The sequence below is a fragment of the Carassius gibelio genome, chromosome B3, assembly GCF_023724105.1.
Source record: "Carassius gibelio isolate Cgi1373 ecotype wild population from Czech Republic chromosome B3, carGib1.2-hapl.c, whole genome shotgun sequence".
NCBI lineage: Eukaryota > Metazoa > Chordata > Actinopteri > Cypriniformes > Cyprinidae > Carassius > Carassius gibelio.
The window spans coordinates 28,016,698-28,037,764 of NC_068398.1; the positions used below are offsets into that span (position 1 = coordinate 28,016,698).

At 38.5% G+C, this 21,067-nt stretch overlaps 2 protein-coding genes across 4 annotated transcripts in view; one reads left to right on the top strand and one right to left on the bottom strand.

Moving 5' to 3' along the window:
* Positions 1-1,370: 1,370 nt before the first annotated feature.
* On the top strand, positions 1,371-6,665 carry LOC127952694 (transmembrane ascorbate-dependent reductase CYB561). The gene is made up of 6 exons (XM_052551364.1): positions 1,371-1,590; positions 2,263-2,473; positions 3,818-3,916; positions 4,479-4,582; positions 4,930-5,087; positions 5,553-6,665. Exons 2-6 carry the CDS (start codon positions 2,266-2,268, stop codon positions 5,743-5,745), a joined length of 762 nt encoding a protein of 253 aa, XP_052407324.1. The 5' UTR covers positions 1,371-1,590; positions 2,263-2,265; the 3' UTR covers positions 5,746-6,665.
* Positions 6,666-6,667: 2 nt separating this feature from the next.
* LOC127952693 (protein TANC2) overlaps positions 6,668-21,067 on the bottom strand; it is a 127,509-nt gene continuing 113,109 nt past the window's right edge. For 2 of the 3 annotated variants that reach the window (XM_052551361.1, XM_052551362.1), the window contains 13 exons: positions 20,825-20,933; positions 20,552-20,674; positions 19,357-19,593; positions 19,049-19,234; positions 18,645-18,738; positions 18,426-18,559; positions 18,218-18,341; positions 17,537-17,712; positions 15,614-15,746; positions 12,729-12,820; positions 12,476-12,622; positions 10,921-11,021; positions 6,668-10,226 (listed from right to left, as the gene is read on the bottom strand). In XM_052551361.1, the coding sequence (XP_052407321.1) occupies positions 8,315-10,226; positions 10,921-11,021; positions 12,476-12,622; positions 12,729-12,820; positions 15,614-15,746; positions 17,537-17,712; positions 18,218-18,341; positions 18,426-18,559; positions 18,645-18,738; positions 19,049-19,234; positions 19,357-19,593; positions 20,552-20,674; positions 20,825-20,933 (3,568 nt within the window). In that variant the 3' untranslated portion in view covers positions 6,668-8,314. The remainder of the gene's footprint in view (positions 10,227-10,920; positions 11,022-12,475; positions 12,623-12,728; positions 12,821-15,613; positions 15,747-17,536; positions 17,713-18,217; positions 18,342-18,425; positions 18,560-18,644; positions 18,739-19,048; positions 19,235-19,356; positions 19,594-20,551; positions 20,675-20,824; positions 20,934-21,067) is intronic. The other variant, XM_052551363.1, reaches the window with a different exon arrangement.

Sequence of the window (21,067 nt, forward strand, 5' to 3'; positions counted from 1 at the left end):
ATAAGATATTATATGTACAGTAGTCAACATCTGAAGTGGATGAAATAAGTTCATCAATGTTGTCCTAAAACAAGAAACCATTTTGGTTTAAGGTTTTAAGTTTAGAACTTGTCAACATTTGAAGAGGATCAAAATATTTGATCTTAATATTATATATATCTGAAATACTTTTTATATATTGAACATTTTAACCACAACTTAAACCCAATATTGTAGATTAAAATACAGTTTGAGTGAAAAAATAAATGTTATTCATCAAATAATGGCAACATTAATATAAAATAATTATAATACACACACACACACACACACACACATACGTATATACACATACATACATTTTTTTTAACTTTTTAAAATTAATTTTCCATTAAAAGCCTATGTAAATAAACAAATGTATTCATAAAACATATGTATTTTATTTTATATTTGAATATTTTTAATTTTATGACAAGTTTTTATTATTATTATTATTAATTTCCCTCCAACAAGGTTTATGTTGTAACAGCCTATGTAAATAAGCAAATATATTTATTTAAAATTTATTTTATTTACTCTTTTCTTTATATTATTCTTTTCTTTTACTTCCCTCCATCCATATTCCAAACTGATTATTCTAGGAACACAGTTTTTATATAATTAAATAAATGTTTAATAAAATGTTTAATTAAATAAATAAATGAAATGAGTAACAATAATACATACATTTTTACAAACATTTTAAAGGAATTATTACTTTTATTTAGCATTTTTTTTTACCAATTTTTAAGAAATTGTTTTATTTAAATTGATCAAAAGTATAAGCAAAGACATTTATTATGTTACAAAATATATATTTTTAAATACATTTTATTCCTTTGAACTTTTCTATTCATAAAATAAATGTATTAAGTTTTGTATTAAAAAGTAAAGCAGCAATACTGTTTTTAGCACTGATAATAATAATATTTATTTTATATTATTATTTGCCATCAGGAATAAATTACATTTTAATAGAAATAGTTATTTCAAATTATAACAATATTATTGTTTTTACTGTATTTGTAATAAGATAAATGCGCCCTTGGTAAACATGAGAAACTTTTGTAAAACATTAAAAACATTAAAAATCTTACCGACCCCAGACTTTTGAACAGCATATAGTGCACTTAAAACAAAATGCTTTAGAAAGAATTACTGGATTGGAAGAATTACTAAATAAATTACTGGAACTAAAAGCGTCTGTCTAGCCTATGATTTAGACAAGATGATCACATCGTCAGCAATCGCTCAAAGATGTGGTTACCCAGGCAACCCAAGTTGCGATTCAGGCATCATCCTCTGCATAATGCAGCAGCCAATAGTGACAGCGCGGGGGCGTGGTCAGAATCTGCCCGTCAACTTCCAAGAGCGTCAAGCCGTGCGCTAAAACACGAGTAACAGGCTATAGTCGAGTAAAGTCGTGCGTCTACATCAGAGAGTGAACATTAGATCCAATTTTGAAAGTAGGTTACAAAACCCCTCAAGCAATAAGGATCTTGTGATTATTTTCCAAAATACGCAATCATAAAAACACGCCCTTTCCTCTGGCTGTCTGGAGACGTGGCGCAGGTGAGTGACACTTTCTCCATACTATTGACAGCGCGTGATGCACCAGAATTTAGTGACAAATGCAATTTAAAATGGCATCATCTCTGGATTATGTTTTGCATGACGTCTACAGTTTCCCCACGCTCTCTTATACAGGTTTAATCTCATAGCGTGTTATTATCACGATGTTAGTGGTTCTGGAGCTCCAAACATGATGTGTTTGTGCCAGCTGAGTGGGGATCTAAACTTCTTAATCATCATGCAGTCATATAACAGATTGTTTTTACAGTGGCTGATGTTGTGCTTTCGTAAGACCACATGATACTTAAACACACAAGACTGAAGGTCTTTATCTGCATAATGTGTTTACTAAAGGTTTCATAAAGCATCACGTGACGTGACTATCCAAACCACAATATGAAGACTAATTACATAACCCTGCAGCTTCTTCACTGCCATTATCAAAATCAGATGTTAAATAATATTGCAAATATAGAATAAAAAGTAAAAACTATTATGTACGTATTGAAAATATGGTCTATATTTAGAACGTGTTTGGGTCAAATTTGTCTATTTTACTTGAAGAAAGCACATCTGGTATCACTATAACTCATGAACTATTTAATTAGCATAAGAGGTGGAGTATTGTGCATCACTGGAAGGTATTCCCGGTTTTTCTCTCCTGTCTGGAAGGTGATGGAGGGTATGCCGGTGAGCATGGGCGGCTTGCGGACGCTGCCGTGGTACGTGGCGGGCTCTCAGGTGCTGGGGGTGGCAAGTGTGGTGATCACAGGCGTGTGGATGGGACATTACCGCGGAGGCTACGCCTGGGACGGCTCCACACAAGAGTTTAACGTCCACCCTCTCTGTATGGTCCTCGGCCTGGTCTTCCTCTACGGAGATGGTAAGAATTAAGTATAAAGATACCATATATATTGTTTTATCCTTATTAACTTGAAGTTTGCAAAGAGAAAATAAAAGACGAGCTACAGTTAAGGAAATGTAGTTTTTCAGCCCTGAATATTAAATAGATGTATTTTCTCTAGCCGAGCAGTTTAACTTGCATTTCCAAAACAACCTAGAAAACTAATCTTTTTTTTCCATTTAATGATTTTTTAATTCCTTGAAATTAGTGATTAACCTAGCTTTCCTCTGCCAAGTTGGTAACATGAACAAATGTTGCCATTATTTGACGATTAACCCATTTATTATTTCACTCCAACTGTAGTTAAATCTACATTATTGGGTTTAAATTGTGGTTAAAATGTTCAATACATCAAAAGTATTTCATACAATATATATATATATATATATATATGTTGTAAAGGTTTAGAAGTAAAAAATAAATCAATATGAAATCATAATATACTAGATGTAATTTTGTAATATTATTATTATTGTTTATGATTCATCAATTGAGGTTATTCTTAAAAAAACAAGTGACTTAGTAATGTTTCATTAAACAATATGTCAGTAATTTAGAAATTAGCTGCTTATGGAGACCAAGCGCTTCAGTGTAATGGTCTAATAAGACATCTGTGTGTCTTCTGTCTCTCAGCCTTTAGGGGGTTTGTATGTGACTCTTTGCTTTCAATAAAACACACACAATATACTGAGCAGTAAGGGTCAGCTAATGCTATTAGAGCTAATATCGGATTTGCTCCCTGAAATAAATGAATCAATATGGGCTGGGATACTTCGAGGTTGGTTTTCAAACAGAGATCAAGCCCTGCTGAGAGTCGCTATTGTGTGCTTTTTTTCTATTAATCAGTAACTGCTATAGGCACAGGACAAAGGAACAGAAGTAAGAGAGATGTCATTAAAGCATAATCACAGTCAATTCAAGGTTCTTCCATCTGGACACTTAAAACACTCAACAGAGACAGATACTAATTGAGCTAATATCTTTAGCAGTGCTCGTCTGATTCAAAGCCCTTGTCATGGCAATTCAATTAGGACATTATACCTGAAATGTCATTGGCCTGTTAGAGCTTTAGCTGTCCCAAAAAGCAGCAGTAAAAACAGCCCAGAGGACATCTGTCTGCTTGTAGAAAGGCCAGAAAACACGTGTTATTCATCAGGTCACAGCATCTGGAGAATTTCAAACCTGACGCAGACCGTTTTTGGTCCTGTACCCTTAAGAATTTAAAACGTCTTCTGTTACTTTCTAATTGTAATGATTTTATGCTTGGGTAACTTTGCGTGGGAAACCATGACTTGATTAGTTCTTGTTCCTTCTCTACCGCAGCTGTTCTGGTTTATCGTGTCTTTAGAAACGAGAGCAAACGCTCGGTGAAAATTCTCCACGCTCTGCTGCATATGATGGCTCTTATCATCAGTATTGTGGGTAAGTCCAGCTCGAGTTTGCAAACAGGTCAGAAGAAACAGTAAATGACATTTGGCAGCACTATTGTTTTGCTGGGCATTTGTTCAGCAAGACAGATTCGAGCTGTAATTCTCAACTGCTGCGGTCACAATCATTTCCCATGTCTAATGTGCCATTTGAACCGTTAAATAAGGGGAAAACTAACATTTCCCTCAGATAAACACGTGTATTTGAATAATCGCAAGGCACAGGTAAACACCAGTATGCATTCAGCAGTTTGAGATCAGCCTCCATTTCTAAATAAATCCTTAGGTTTTTACTTTCTATTTGTTAAGTAATCCTATTAAGCCATACAACTGTTTTCAGCATTGATAATAAATGTTTTTTAAATTAGAATGATTTCTGAAGGATCATGTGACACTGAAGACTGGAGTAATGATGCTGAAAATTCAGTGTTTTTCGTCACTGGAATAAATTATATTTTAAAATATATTAATATAGAAAATGGCTACTTCAAAGTAAAATAATATTTCAAACACTATAATATATGTACTGTTTAATATCTCCTCTTTTCTCTTGTCAGGTCTGGTGGCTGTATTTGACTTCCATTCGGCAGCTAAGATCCCTCATATGTATTCTCTGCACAGCTGGTGTGGCATGCTCACGTTTGTGCTGTTTTTCATTCAGGTAATTTGCAGTCATTTCACTGTGACCAGCATTTGCATTAAAACATCTTCCTTCTTCCTCCTTATGAGCGGATGTGGTTTGAAAGCACTTTGCTCTGCTTTAGAAACCCTCGTGTGGATGATCACATCCATTACACTGCTAACATTGCCATTCATGTTTGCATTAGTTTTTATTGGCAATGGAAAACCAGCCTTGAAACATCCTCGTAAAATTATATCAAATAAATACAAATTTCACTTCTGTATAGTCTTTTTTTCATTATTTGAGAAGAGCTGATTTGAAAAACATTTTTAAGAGGCCTGTAAAGTCATCTTTGGAGCGACTGCTTCTTCTCTCATTTCCTCCAGTGGTTACTGGGACTGGGATTTTTCCTTTTCCCATGGGCCTCTGCTCAGTTGAGGAGCTGGTATCTCCCACTGCACGTCTTCTTCGGCCTGTTGCTGCTGGTCATGGCCGTGGGATCCTGTCTGCTGGGAATCACAGAGAAACTGCTCTTCAATATCATGTGAGTGCCAGTGAATGCATCTGAAATATATATCTTAAAAAAATAATAAAAGCACTAAAAGCTGAGGTAAAAATGTCAAATGGGAGGAAAGCAATGAGTCACTTTTCAGTGAATATTAATGATATTTGGCTTCTTTTCTGCATCTCTCACTGTTTGGCATCAAATACTCCTTTTATGTACTCCTTCCATTTACTGCAGAAATCATGAATACTGTACTTCATTACTTCATTACTTTATACATAAACACTTTTCATGTGTGGGTGACTTTTGGCAGGTAAACAAATCCATAATACCATGGCAAGAAAATAGGAAACGTCCCACACATTGACCTAACTTAGAAATCTTTATGAAATAATGTTGTTTGAGTCAAAGTGGGTTTTGAAGCTCGTTATTTAAGATTCACAAGCCACTACGGTGCTTTTCTATTCATCAATGACAATTGTATGGCACATTTCTTATTCTCAGGGAAACTTACTCCAGGTTTACTGGTGAGGGGGTCCTGGCAAACATTTTAGGCTTGCTGCTGGTGTCCTTTGGGGTCGTGGTGGGTTACGTGGTGACGAGAGATGATTTTAGACGACCACCGAATCCTGAGGAGGAGGCTCTATCTGTGCACTTTAAGACCCTGTCGGAAGGAGAAATCCCCAGTTCTCCTTAATGTCCTCATACACTCCAAAAACGGCCTTTCTGAACTTCCTGCCTTTCTACCCGTGTCCTAGCAAACCTGTCAGCCACTTCCTCCTTTTGCTGTCTTCTCGTTTTGTATTCCCTCATACTTACAATTAAAGTTACTCAGCAACAGACAATAATTAAATGTTATATATATATATACATATTTTAAAGTAACTCCTAATTGTGCCAAATCAAATTAACATGAAAAAATAAGAGTTGTGTATACTGTGTCTTTAAATGTATTAGATTCAGGATGCACTTTCTTGTGCCTTAACATTCATTTGTACCAGACCGTAATGAAAAAGTGAAATCCGCTACAATGATCACTATTATTGTTTAAAGTCAGAGGGCACAGCACTACATCAGTGAATGTTTATTCTCCATCTTTGCCATTTTCAACATTTATTTTATATTACAGACTAATCTTATTCTTATCACAGTATATGTATGCTGTATTTATGCTGTATTTAAACGAAAATATGTTACAGCTCTGCCTGCACAAATGACTGAAAAGTACTTGAAAATAATGTTGGATTGTTAAGACCAAAATCTCTAGTATCCATGATCTGAAATAAAAAAAGTATATTATTTAAATGAAAAAGAAAAAAAGTCTTATTTCTGATCCAAACATTATCCGTCACAATCAGTTTAAAGAAGACAGATACTGTTTTACACTGTTTAGTGTGTGTATACTGTAAACACACTCATTCTGTCTTTCCATCTGAAATAATATGTATAAATGATCTGTAGGTGCCCTTGTACTGTAATTTTGTGTTGGCATGTTTGTATTGTCTAGTGGCAATATTTTTACCATGTTTATTATATCAGTAAGTAATGTTCCTAGTGCTTGCTTCATATGTTCAATGTGATTTTAAGCTAAATAAATTCATGAGAAATATGACTCCATGGAAAGTTATCTCAGCTTGATTTCTTTGAAGTGGTATTCTTTTTTAAATAAGTTCATTATTTCCCTCATACATACAGATGATTGTACAGTTTACAATCGTGTAACTGGATAAAAAGTCCTCATTCACGTTTCTGATTTTCCATCCCAGAAAACATCACAGCTCACATTTACAGACAATTTACAGAGAATCCTCCTTTGCAAACCCAGTTCCAAACAAATCAAAATATTAAAGCAAAATACATACAAAACGTAAATTTCATCAGTTCTTTTTTTGTCTATTAAGGGAAACGAGGAAATATATTGTGCCACAGTCTTGTCCCTCATACATAAAACCACACACATACACACACTCATGGTTGTGTATTAGCAGAGAGCATGCATTCTAGTTCAGCACATTATTTACAGCCATTTACATTTTGGTCATACAAAAGGAAAACAAATAGTTAAATACAAACACTGTTGTACAGTAAGCAGTATTCCAGGTCAACTCTGAGTGCACCTCATATAACTTTAAAAAGAGGAAATAATAATAGTTAAAACACTGCAAAAAGACCTGCTCTTTTTCAACAGCAGTTGAACATTGATAAGTAAAGCCAGATCCAGTGAGCGAATCTTGAGTTGCCACCGTCTTCCCACCAAGACATCTGTAAAAAAGTGCCTGACCTACCACTAGTGTTAGTTTAATGGCAATAAATGACACAGGCTTTGACATCAAGTCAGGTTTCCCATTTTTGAAAGCAAGTACTCACAGTATAAAACAAACAGGGAAAATGTTCTGAAGGCATGTTTCAGTGCACAAATAAACTCAAAGCATAATGAATGAGAGCATGTGAATTTGGAGGCTGCAAAAAAAAAAAACGTCGCCTACTCCTAAGTTTCTTTGGAAAAGACCATTTCCATTTTAGTGGTTTGACTACTTTAGAGCGAGTAAATTAATGGCTGACCACCTGAATGCTACTTCCCTTGAACAGATATGAAATTATTAACCAAACACTACAGATTTTTGCATTGCTTTAAGGTAGCGATCCTGTTGACCTTTATAACCTGTTGACAGAAAATAAAAATGCCCAGAAAAGTCTAAAAAATATTTCACATTGCTGAGTGCATGTCAACTCGAGGCAAACTGAAAACACAACTGCATTGAAATTTAGGTGTATATATATTTATACAAACATAACTTAATTTTAAATATTTTTTTTTTGCTTTAGCAATATTGATCTGGAATATTTTAGGTACATTTTCAACTCGAGACACAGCAAGACTGTCAGGGATATTACTGGTTTGAGTGGGGGACATTGGTGAGGACATCTGGTCAAGGGGCCATGCTCAGCAATGTGTCCATGACTGGCATTGAGCAGACACCCTCTTAGAAAGTTACAGAAAAGTAATTGGTTTGTGTACAGCAGTTACACAGGCCTACTATAAGTCCAATGGGTCCTGATACTTCCATTTTTTTTTTTGTCCAGAGCAAATATAGATGCATTTGATTTGAACATGCTAGATTCACTTCACATCATTGAAATTCACCTTGAGAGGTCTTTATTTTCATTATCCAGATATGGGACGTAAAACGAAGAGATAAGATGGTCAACATGTTAGATATTCCTCGAGAATGTTTTAATAAATCTTGCACACCGAATCTTTATTCTTACACGTTAGACTCCACAAAGGGTCTCTTTGGTTTAATGGGCGAGGTTGGGCCTTGCCTTTCATTTCGAGACATCTGCCTAAACTCACTGTCCTGGTAGGCCTGGGAAACTGGCAGAGTCCGTGCCACTTTCACATCCGGGTATGTGGGAACCTGGCTAACTCGGCCCATAGCGTCTGCCCGGTCCCTCGTCACACCAGAGGAGTTGGAGTAGAAATCTTCATCCATGAGGTGGCCATTGTGAGCATTGTTGGTGCGGTTGTAGTAGGCGATATGGCTGATATGGGGTGCTGCTTGTTGCCCATAGCCCATGTTGCTAGGGGAAGAGGCTGGACTGTTCACCACTGTATCCAGAGAAGTAACCGTCCAGGGTCGAGAACCCGAAGAGGACGATGCCAGCGAAGGCTGCTGCTGAAGGTACTGCTGAGTCCTTGCAGTCTTGTCGATAATTCCCATGAAAGGTGTAGCGCGGGAGCGAAGTGCTTCCCCTGGATATGTTCCACCCACCATCCGGAAGTCTGCGCCTTGTGGGGGTGACACCGGTGAAAGGTCATCATGGTAGCCGCCTTCATAGGAAAGCTTTAGAGGGATCTCCATTTGCTGCGCAGAAGCTGACACCCTGAACCCTGGGCCTAGGTTAGCGGCAGAACCTGCCACCAAACTGTTGCTGGATGGAGAGAAGCGTAGACCCGTACTGTGGGAGTGAATAAGGGGGCGTGGAGCTGATGGGTGCTGTTTGGGTTCCGCACTATTCGCGCTGACTGGACGTCGGGCTTGAAGGTTCTCTGGTGAACCCAGAGTCACCTGTCGCTCCATTTCATGAGGCGAGACTGGATAGTAGGCAGTAGACTGACTGCGGCTGATCTGCGGTGTCTGAGCATAACGGATTCCTCCGGGATTGGGTCTGTATGCAGAGGGGGGCCTCTGAGGAAGCTCGTCCTCCACAAGGCCAGGATCCATGCTGATGGCACGCTGATACAAGGCCCCTGCACTCAGACTGCCCTGAGGTTGAAGTGAGGAGGAGTATCCTCCATCCCCAAGTTCATCCATGTCTCCTGGGCAGCGGGCGCTCATCGAGTGTGCAATCTGACTGTATGCACTACTACCCAGTACGGCACTGGAGTGCACCGCGGTGCTGGGTTGGTTGGTGCGAACGATCTGAGCCTTGGCTGGCTGCAACCACTGGGTCTGTTGTGATGGCTGGGAAGTCTGTTGGGAAAATTGAAAAGAACGTTGGCTGCTCATCTTGGACAGAGGGGACTTGGGTCGCCCTGCAAGCTGGTCCTGCTGGTACCGTCCTGCAGAGGCAGACTGGGGACGGTACATGGCAACTCCCTCAGAGGTGGGGCTGGCACGAAACTGAGGTCCACGGCGTAACGGTGATGGTGGTGGGCTGAAGTGGTAGGAACCCTGATGAGGGGGACTGGGCCGGAAGTGAGAGCTCTGGTGCGTTGGTGAGAGTGACGGAGAGGGGGATTGGTAGCCTTGCCTGGTAGGAGAGGACATTGAAGGGGGACTGGGGCGAAGGTCATATGATTGGCCCAAGTAGGGTGAATCATGATGGCTCGGAGATGGAGGCATGTTTTGAATGACAGGAAGTCCCGATGTTATAGTGTGGGGCTCAGCAGGAGAACCAAGTGGTAGGCCGTCCAAATCCCGCTCAAGGTAATCATCGTCCTCCTCAAACAAGTCCTGGACAGGCTCCATGTCTGAAATGTGGGGCTCCATTGGAGGAGGCGGGCCCATGGATGGGGCTTGATCGCGGGGAGGGGAAGGAGGTGGATCCAGCTCCTGTTGTTGTTCAACTTGATGACACTCTTCTTCTACACGTTGCAGCAGGCGCTGGATCTCGCGATTATTGGGACATAGACGCATAGCTTCACTCAGGTCCTCCAGGGCTGCGTGGAATTGCCTACAGTGAGGGATACCAAGAATGAAAGAGAGCAGGCAGGTGGAATATGGGAGTAGGAAAAAAGAAAGGAAGAAATGTGCTTGTTAACCAATGAATTGACTGATAAAGACTAAGAAATGACTATTGCTCAAGGAATATATTCAGAGTTCAATGCAAGTCGATTGTCAATTACCCTACAGAATAACTACGATTCATTCCACGTTTAGTAAAAACAAAAATCATTCTTGCACTTACAGTAGAAGTCAAGCTCACTTTTACTTACAGTAAAAGTCAAAGTCAACTCAATTGAATTTAACCCGGAACATTTGTTAGATATTTGACCAACTGATCAAAATTACAGACCCAAAAAAACTTCTGGTTCTCAAAACCAAGCAAGTTGATATAAGTGCTCTGGGCACAGAGAGTCAAAGTAAACAAAACTGTGGAGAGGAAAAGGAATAAAATATGAATGATGGACATTCTAAAGAAAAATAATCTGATTGGTCAACAAAACATGAGGTATGAAGAACAGGTCTAATCCTGCTGTGACATCTAATGATGCAGAAGTCAAGGGGCTTACACTGACTTCTATCTTGAAGCTCTAGCATAGCACTACGTCAACCATTCGAAACGTATTCGGACAGTTTGGGTCATGATCTGTCAGCACTTTATCTGTGCTAGAGACAGAATGTGTTTTAAAGGCTGTCCTGGTTACCTGCTGCTGCGCTTGGCACGGGCTCGTGCGTAATAGGCTTCATAGGCTTTGGGTTTCAACTCTAGTGCCTTGGAGGCAAACTCCTCCGCCATCCCAAAGTCCTGCAAGCAACAACAGGACCAACAGTCATACACTGAGCTGTACACGAGGTCAGAGGGAAGACACACACACAGACACACACACATATGTGCATGTGTACATGCACACAAACACTGACACGCACACATCCACAAAGACTCATCACTTATTCAGATACACGCAGGTTGAACATGAACATGTCACATTTATATGAGGATGTGAACACTGATTATTACAAAAATAAACACAAAAAATATATATTTTGAGCACCATTAGTGCAAATACGATAAACAGACATAATTATGGAAATGCTTGTAGATACTTATAAAATGTACTGACACACATACAAATATATAGACAGTGGAAGATGCGATGTGACAGCTCAAACCTCTTCCTGTACTAAGCCTAACAGTTAACAAATCCAACAAATGTCAGAAAAACCCAATGATCCAACAAAAACGGAAACAAGGATGAGAGCATGATGGCAAGAAAAACTACAGCATGAGCCGAGTATATTTGAAGATTTCTGGAGGATTTCTCCATCCGGAGGATGGAGGTTTGAAAATCCAAATGCAAAATGTTCTTTGGGCGAGATTAAAATGAGAAATAATGTAGCAATAAAGGAGAAAGAAAAAGTGAAGATCAAAATATCTCTATACATCACTAATGTCTTTATGATCCTTGATCTCCAACTGCTTTCGTCTTAAAGCGTTTTCAAAAGCAATTAAGAATACAGACCAAATGCAAAACTAATATGTGCAGTTTGTTGGTTAGGTGCTTGTATTTGCATGGTGGCATGTAAACATGGAGATTTACAGTATTAAGTGGTCAAAAGATATGGGCTTTTAAACCAGTGTCAGTATTTACAGTGGAGAGTGGCCAGTGGCCAATGTAATACTGATATCATGGACTTTAGTTAGGGTAGACAACAAATTTAATATAACGCAATAATGTGTACAGTGTCTTGCAATGTCTTAAAGGGTAGTTTAAGGATACTTCACCCAAAAATGAAAATATATCATTTATTACTCTCCCTCATGTTGTTTCTAAACCTGTACGATCTTCATCATCTTCAGAACACAAATTAAGATATTTTGGAGGAAATCCAAGAGCTTTCTGACCCTCCATAAACAGCAAGGGTCCTAAAGCACAAACACAGTAAGGGTTCTGAAGTTGTGTTCTGAAAGTGAACAAAGGTCTTACGGGTTGGGAATGACATGAGAGTAAATAAATATAACATTTTCATTTTTGGGTGAACTATTCCTTTAATTCACTTTATTTTTTTTATATATGGATGTTTTTCATATAACATTTTTGATTTTCAGGATATATGCTGCCCACCCTAAATAGGGTATACCAAAAATTTGGTATAATATGATATACTGTATTATAATTATAAATATTTAAATTTTAAAATAGCACACACAATTACAAAACCAGTTTTATGAAATTATGAAACCCAGTGCTTTGGACTCACATTCATTTTCCTCCGGCAGCGGGAGAGGTTGAGCAGCAGAGAAACTTTGAGCTCACGGAAGGTCTTCAGGTCCTCGGTGAAACCCTCTCGTGGGAACTTCTTCAGGGCGTACTGGTAGCGTTGGGCGGCTTCTTTTACCTTTCCTTTCTGGAACAGCAAGACATTCTTACTTTTGAATTGGTTCATAATATAATATATATTTATGAGACATGCACACGCATGGGTTTGGCGGAATATTCCAAATGCAACTCACCTTGTAGAATCCATCTCCTTCCTCTATCAGTTTACTCAGCAGAACAATCATAATATCAGGTTTTGATGTGGCCATTGCCCATGTTGCAGGACCTGGGTGCAAAAAAAAAAGGGGCAAAGCACAGATTCAGCACAGATTGACAGTCCGTATGAGCACAAACTAGCTTGCTAATCTCCGAGGAACACAAAGGAGCGAGCAGGCTGCCACAATATCTTGCTTAAAAGGAGGCAAAGTCTATGAACAACTCTTGGATAATCACAAAAAGCCATGGCAACACGCCAGACAGAATAACGAGAAACAAATCACGAGCAGTTTGGCTGTTTATACCTTGCTGAAATTGACATCTGTTTATACTGGCAATACAAACATTAAGTCCAACAGCTACTGAAGTTGCAGTCAGCATGCTTGAGCTCTCTGTGGAGAGCCTGAATAGAGGTCATGTGTTTCTACTGGTTTGGACTGAATGTACGTACAGTGGAGGGAGGGTGGGAATAAGAGATTGATAGTGGTATACAGTTAGAGCTGTAGATTTGGCCATGGGCAGCCAGTTGCAGTATGCAGGCAGGCAGTGATTTAGTGCAATTCATGCAAGGCACAGTTGAGGACACACTAATAAGCACAGAATTAGGTATCAAACTGGCCAACAGCCTGAAATAGCCAAACTGACAGCAACTGTGGGAAAAAAATGAGGGGATTTGTTCACACAGGATGCATTCTTGCAATCAAAACCAGCTAGATACAATGCAGAATAAACAAGAGAACCAGACAGTATTCATAAACACGTATTTAACTTCAAACGGCATCTTAAAAGTCTGAGCCTATGGCAAAAGGTACTAAAAAACAGTAAGATGTGTTGCAGCAATCGAAGATGTCCATTGTAATAAAGCAGAATAGAACCGAATGCAGGTGTTAACTTATTTTAACTTGATACAAAATGTTAAATTGCAACTTTAGAGACATTGCAATGGTCAAAGATGACTCTTTGTCACATGATTACATAGAAAACAGTTGCAAAACAGTGCAAGAATGCATTCTGTGTTAACGCTCCCCAAAACCACAGAACACTCAGCATTTAGAAACATTCTGCAGCATCATGCAAAAATGCAACACTGGTTTTCCTACATGCAGCCATGCAAGCAAAAAAAAAAAAAAAATCAACATCTACCATCAGAATTTTGCAGTATAAATGTACACAAAATCCACCCATGTTTATGGCTGATAGCTGCTCTATTCATCATAGCCAAGAATGATATGAGGATTAAATGCCTTTCACATCGGGGCACCCAAAACACTGACAGACCCGGTCAATGGAGAAGGGACCAAACAGGTAATGAGATGGAGGGACACAGTCAAAAATGGCAGATGGGACGCACAAAGGTCTGTGTTTTACCTCGGGCACGGGTGGGGAGTGTCTGACATCCTGGTTACGAGGAGAGAAGTGGTGGAAAGGGTCACGAGTGAAAGGGTGACAGGTTATTGGGGAAGAGTGAAGTATCCGTATGAGACAGGGAGCAAAGGTTTATGAAAACAGGAAACGGGGAGAATATGATAGAGAGTCAAGAGAAGAGAATAAGGGGGATCAGTAGGGGTGAAAGAGTGAGGTGAAAGGAAGAACAAGGAAGATCAGCCGTGAGAAGCCGTGGCAAGCAGCAACATTAGCAAAAGCAACAAGCCCATCCTGATCAGCTGCAGATCAGTGGAGTTCTGCAGGTCGGTGAAGAGCACACGAGAAGGAGGGTTAGGCTCGGATGACTGAGCTCACAGCGAGGGGTATGAAGGAGAAAGACATCTACATGTGAAGCTAATTACATGTCATCTTCATGATATATCCAAATGCATCTGCTTTTTATGATGCTAATGCACTTCTTCAAGGTATAAGCATTGGAATAAATACTGCGCTCCATTCAAATGTCAATGTGGGAAAGTCCTATTGAATGCAAGACACACTCGAAAGTTTGGTGTCAGTACATAAAAAAATAAATAATAATAACATAATATTATATATAATTTAGGAATGACCTTGAGGAATGTTTCAACATCGGTAATATTACAAATGTTACTTCAGCATATTAGAATGATTTCTAAAGGATCATGTGACACTGAAGACTGGAGTAATGGTGCTGAAATTAGCTTTGGAAATACAGCACTGGAATAAATTACATTTAGAAAGAGAAAATAGTCAATTTGAATTAGTAATAATAATAATAGTAATGATATATATTAATAATAAAAATAATTACACATACACAAAAAAAAAAAACGTTCCAACTTGCTTCTCTGCTTCCATCCAAGCTGCAAATTTACGCAAAGAAATTTCACAAAAACTATTTGCGAAATAAAGCAGTATTTGCTTTCCATGTGCTGAACAAAACTGAATAAAAAAATAGGAACAAAAATTGAAGTTGTAGTCTTGAGAAAGCTGCTGCGGCTCTTTTTTACATCTTAAATGTAATGAATGACTTGCAGATTAAAGCTTGCAGACAAAACACTCTGATGAACTTCATAGTTGCTAGCGATCAGTGACAGATATTTATGTCCAGGAGCATCAGTGTTCAAGAAAATGCTTTGGCTCCATAATTTCACAATGACCAAGAGAACCATGTTTACTTTTCTTCCCTGAGCAAAATATTCAGCCAGAATAATTCAGAAATGATTCAGTAAGAGTTTCCAACTTTGGAAATGGTATTTTATCAGATGTGTTTTCTCCCAAGTAAGAAGCTGGTGATTCTGACTTTCCAGGTTGAATGGAGCGCAGCATTACAACCTCAAGTTAATTATTACACAAACATACATCTTTTTTTTTTTTTTAAGTAGCTCATTTTACCACAAATACTTATAGTACAAGAACACAGTTCAGCAAAAATGATTCTGTAAGAACAGCCTACCTATCTTGGCGCCCTTCTTGAGCAGCGCCACCACCACTGATGTGTTCCTGCAGCCCACCGCACGATCCAGTGGACGCATGCCGCTGTAGTCCACATGCTCAATCATCGCACCATGATCCACCAGATACTGCACCTGCAACCACACCAACACCAGAGCTCTGCTTTATTGTCTGTATATCTGTTTAAAACCCATTCGTATTTGCATGCTCGCCCCATTTTGGAGATTTAAAGTCATCATCCGAAAATCAATATTCTGTCTTTATTTATTCACCATTCATATTTTCCAAACCCGTCTGAGTTTCTTTCTTCTGTTGAACACAAAAGATAAAAAAATGTGTTATACTGATAACCAAACAGTTGACGTTAGTCACTGACTTTCATAGTATTTTTTTCAATAGAATGGAAGTCAATGGCTACTTGGATACATAAGGGATCGGAACGATATGAGGGTGAGTAAATATGACAGAATTTTCATGTTTGGGTGAACTAACCCTTTGAGGTATTTTTGTTTTTGTTTAAGGGGACATCAGATGCTCATTTTCTACAATTTGATATGATTCTTTAGGGTCTTCTAGAAAAGTCTATAACATACTTTGGTTAAAATTTCTCAATGGTAGTGTAAAACAACACCCTTTTTACCCTGACAAAACAGCTCTCTACACAGCGTCCCATATCGGTGCATGTCTCTTAAAATACTTACTAACGCCTTATTACTATCTAGCGCATTATTAGGAAAGGCGATTTTCAAAGATTCATAAAAAATAAAAAATAAAAACTTTTACTCACTTCTTCTGCAGGTGAAGCTGGATTAGAAATGATTTGCATGAACAAAAACACTTTTAGGTAAATCAGGGGTGCATTCCCTTACAAAAAAAAAAACCCTTTTTAATCCACTGTGTCTTCAGCGGCTCAGATGTCGAGAGTAAATGACGACTGCTATGCTTATTATTACATCCAGCAACAAAACACCTCAATTGCTTTGGAAACACTGGTGGACTGATGACAGCTCACTCAGGGCGGGTCTGTGCTAAAACGCCAGTGTCAGTCAATATTTGTGGGAGGAGCCTTGGCCTGTGTGGTCTCAGCCTCAGACGTAATGCCCATTGACCGCTGGCTGAAAGTCTGATGTGTGTGTCGTGTTCTTTAACGTTAAAAAGATGCTGTGGTGCCAAAGAAGAAAGCCATCGTGATTACAACTGTGACGACGAGCGCTTATCAACTAAATGCTGGATTCTCAAAAGTATGTGAAATATTTAATGTTTGCGGCATCAAATCTTTATAATATGTTCGAGAGTTTTATACACCGGTCTGTTATTGTGGCGACATTTCAAAGCCCCGAAACTTGCCGCTGAACGAAGAAGCATACATCAGGCCAGGATCTATGAATGGCTTGAACTGTTAAAGCGATTACCGTATTTTTCGGACTATAAGTCGCACATGAGTCGCATCAGTCCAAAAATACGTCATGAAGAGGAAAAAAAACATATATAAGTCGCTCTGGACTATAAGACGCATTTATTTAGAACCAAGAGAAAACATTACTGTCTACAGCCGCGAGAGGGTGCTCTATACTGCTCTGTGTAGACTACAGGAAAATTAGCAGCATAGAGCGCCCTCTCGTGGCTGTAGATGGTAATGTTTTCAATTGGTTCATGTCAAATTAATTTTGATAAGTCGCACCTGACTATAAGTCGCAGGACCAGCCAAACTATGAAAAAAAGTGTGACTTATAGTCCGGAAAATAGTGTATTATTTTTGGGGATTAAAAAAAAAGCACTGGGTGGATTTGTTTCATTGTAGAGTGGATGTGTACACACACTGCCAACACACATTTATGTTGAAGTGAATGGTGAATTTTGCATCCGATGACCCCTTTAAACAATCTAAATCCACTTTACATTAGTTTCCTATAACAAAACCAACCACTTCTGAGTCGCCATAAAAAGCAGCAAGATCCAGTGGAGTGCGTCCGCTCTTGTCTGCATGGGCCGTCGCCGCACCTCTTTCAACCAGAGCACGGACCAATGGGAGGTGGCCTTTAAGACACGCCCAGCTCAGTGCGGTTAACCCCTCCTTGTCCATCAAAGACAATGAGGCTCCTGTGAAATAAGTTAGAAAGGCAGGTAAGAAAGGATTGACTGGGAGTTTCCTTTCATTTAAATGACTAATATATTCCTTTATAATGCCTGCTAGGGCTGGCCGATATATCTAACGATATGATCATGCGCATCTAGTCAGTAAATCTGGTTCCGTGATTACCACTAAATCACCATCACCTGCTTTCAAATGGAGCGGCATTTAATAGACACAGCCGTAGATCACTGACAAGCTACACAATATCCCTTTCATTATCGCCTTCTATGAATACGCAATATGTATGCAATATTGCGTAGCTTGTCAGTTATCTACGGCTCTGTCTATTAAATGCTGCTGTATTTAAAAACAGGTGATGGCGGTTTAGTGGTAATCACGGAATTAGATTTACTGACCAGATGCGCATGATCATATCGTTAGATATATCGCCCAGCCCTATTGCCTACTGTACTATTTTTATACTTATTAAACTATAACAACAAATCTAGTGTGAGATCAGTACAGCAGTACCTTGAGCCAGCAGGAACTCGGCCGTACCCAGGTGTCCCTCAGACGCAGCCATCATTAGAGGAGTTCGTCCCTGTTTATCCGCCATGTTCACATCAGCGCCGTGATTCAGCAACAAGTCCACTATCTGCACAACCAACACCGACATCTCAGACTAATGTGACCACATGTGCAAAGTAAAAATGACTTCTGAGATGTTGGAGGCGCTCACCTGCCAGTGTCCCTGCCGCACGGCGCTGAAAAGTGGCACGATGCCCCTGCGGTTGGGCTGAGCCACAGCGGCTCCCTGCTCCAGTAAAAGACGACACACATCCAGCTTCCCCCGCCCCGCTGCTGCTGTCAGAGCTGAGATACAGAGCGAGAGACTCTTTAGTGAGCAAACTGTGCACTCATATTTACATGGAAACAAAGAGTACAGGTTGCCTGGTACCTGTTTCACCCCACAGTGTGTCAAAGTTATTTATCTGAGCTCGTTCCTCCTCTTCCTCATCTTTCTCAGGTAGGTCAAGCAGGTAGGATACAATCTGTGAATGAATCAGAATTATAATCAAAGATTATAACCATAGGGATAAAGGCAATTTAATACAGTGATCAAAAAATACAAATTTAAAGTCAAAACAATTAAACATAATACAGTACAATGGCAAAAATCTAGAAATAAAATAAAATAAAATAAAATAAAATAAAATAAAATAAAATAAAATAAAATAAAATAAAATAAAATAAAATAAAATAAAATAAAATAAAATAAAATAAAATAAAATAAAATAAAATAAAATAAAATAAAATAAAATAAAATAAAATAAAATAAAATAAAATAAAATAGGCTCTTACCTCTGTATAGCCCATGCTGGCGGCTGCAATGAGGGCCTGCTGTACTGCATGGCTCTTGCTGAAGGATCCAGCCTGCTGTTCGTCTGTGTCCCACTCACACTGCACCAGATACTTGACCACCTCTAGATGACCCCGCAGACCTGCGTGGACCATCGCACACTGACCGTTCTTATCTAGGTGATCCACCTGAACACAAACAGAAGGAGAGAGACACAGTGATAAAACTTTGACTGATAATTTAAAATCAACAGCCACCATCCTGCATTATTAAGGATTATGCATCTCTAGCGTAACATGGCAGAGCTGACCTTGGCTTTCTTGCCACAGAGGGTAGTGATGACAGGTAGGTGCCCCGCGGCAGCTGCGTAGCTGAGGGGAGTGAGTCCGCTCTCTGAAACGCCATCCACATCCGCCCCAAACTCCAACAGCAGAGCCACAGTCTCCAGGTAGCCCAGGTGAGCATGGACACATAGGATGGGGGCGTTATTCAACACCTCTGTACGAAAGTTCACATTAGCTCCGCCCATGATCAGCAGCCGAGATACCTGGAGGAAGAGAGGAAGAAGGGGATATAAAGAAAGTAGATGGAATTAAGAAAAAATGTGAAAGATTTAAGAAATAAAGAAATGTCCAATCATGCTTTATATAATAGTTTACTGCACTTAAAATAAACAATTTCCTGCTGATAAATATTACAGATATATAATTTACTACAAAATATATATATATAAAGATAAAATAACTAGAAAAAATATACTACCATTCAAAAGTTCAGGGACACTTTTTTTTTTTTTTATCGATAAAATCGATACTTTTATTCAACAAAGATGCATTAAATTGATCCAAATAAATAAATAGTGAATAAATAGTAAATAATTATTTTACTTAAGTATTAAAACTTAGTGCAAAACATTTCTATTTCAAATAAATGCAGGCAAATTCATTTTAAATTTGTAAATAATCTAAAATTTAAATAACTAAAAAAAAAGAAAAGAAAAACAAGTTATTTTAAATTGTAAGAATATTTCACAATATAAATGTTTTTTTAAGTTCTTTTGCCAAAATAAATGGAACATTGGTGATAATAAGATACTTTTCCCCCCCAAAAGGCTGACAAACCCAGTTTTGAAATGTTGTGTGTCTGAAGAAATTTTTTCTAAACTGTTTTATTATTATGTAATTATGCTTTTTTACTTAATTATGTATTTTTAATTATATTAATTATCTCAATTTTAAACTGAGAGGTTTAAGAGACTTAATTTTTTTTTTTTTTTTACATTTAATAAACTTAAGAGTCTTCTTTTTTATGATAATTAAAAAAATGTATTCCAAACTTTTGAATGGTAGTATTCTGTACATTAACTTCAGAAATAACATCTGAATGATTTTTCCAAGATTTTCCTTAGAAAAACTACTTTTCCAGACCTGGAAATCCCTTTAAATTAAAGTTTTTATTTTTTTTATTTTTTTATGACTGTGGGAATTCAGATTTGATTTGTATACCTTGATGTTTGGAGTGTAGAGGTTTCTCAGTGAAGCCAAAGCTGCCGAGAGTCCTTCTGTACTGTAGGACACCCACAGCCCCTGCAGAACTGACGAGGAAACCCCAACCTTCTTACTCAGGCCCTGCATCCAAGAGACAAAGTGCTTCACTAAAAACATCAATGGAACTGTAACAGAAATCTGTTTCGAAAGCATTTATATACTGCTGTAGTCAAGTTTATGCTATCAATTTAGCGACATCAAAACATCTATAGTTGTTATAGTTAGCCTAACCTTAAAGATGTGAGCTTTGAGAATGTGGTGGCCAAGTTCGAGGGTCTGCTGTCGATTAAGTTTGCTGTCTTGCCGTGAAAACCAGAAAGCAAGCAGTGTGTGGCCACTCCTAAAGAATCATGGGAAAAGAGACAAGATGGGGCAAGAGATTTTGCTATATTTCTCAGGCATTGACATAATGTTCACATCTGATTGTACTTTAGGATATTGAGAAAAAAATGCTTTTACTATGAAGTGTACAGA

What these genes read in the sequence shown, in the direction of transcription:
- LOC127952694 (XM_052551364.1), top strand. Translation starts at nt 2,266, where the DNA reads ATGGAGGGTATGCCGGTGAGCATGGGCGGCTTGCGGACGCTGCCGTGG. An exon ending in TCTTATCATCAGTATTGTGG is followed by an intron (nt 3,917 to 4,478) that starts GTAAGTCCAGCT and finishes TTCTCTTGTCAG; the next exon opens with GTCTGGTGGCTGTATTTGAC. An exon ending in AAACTGCTCTTCAATATCAT is followed by an intron (nt 5,088 to 5,552) that starts GTGAGTGCCAGT and finishes TCTTATTCTCAG; the next exon opens with GGAAACTTACTCCAGGTTTA.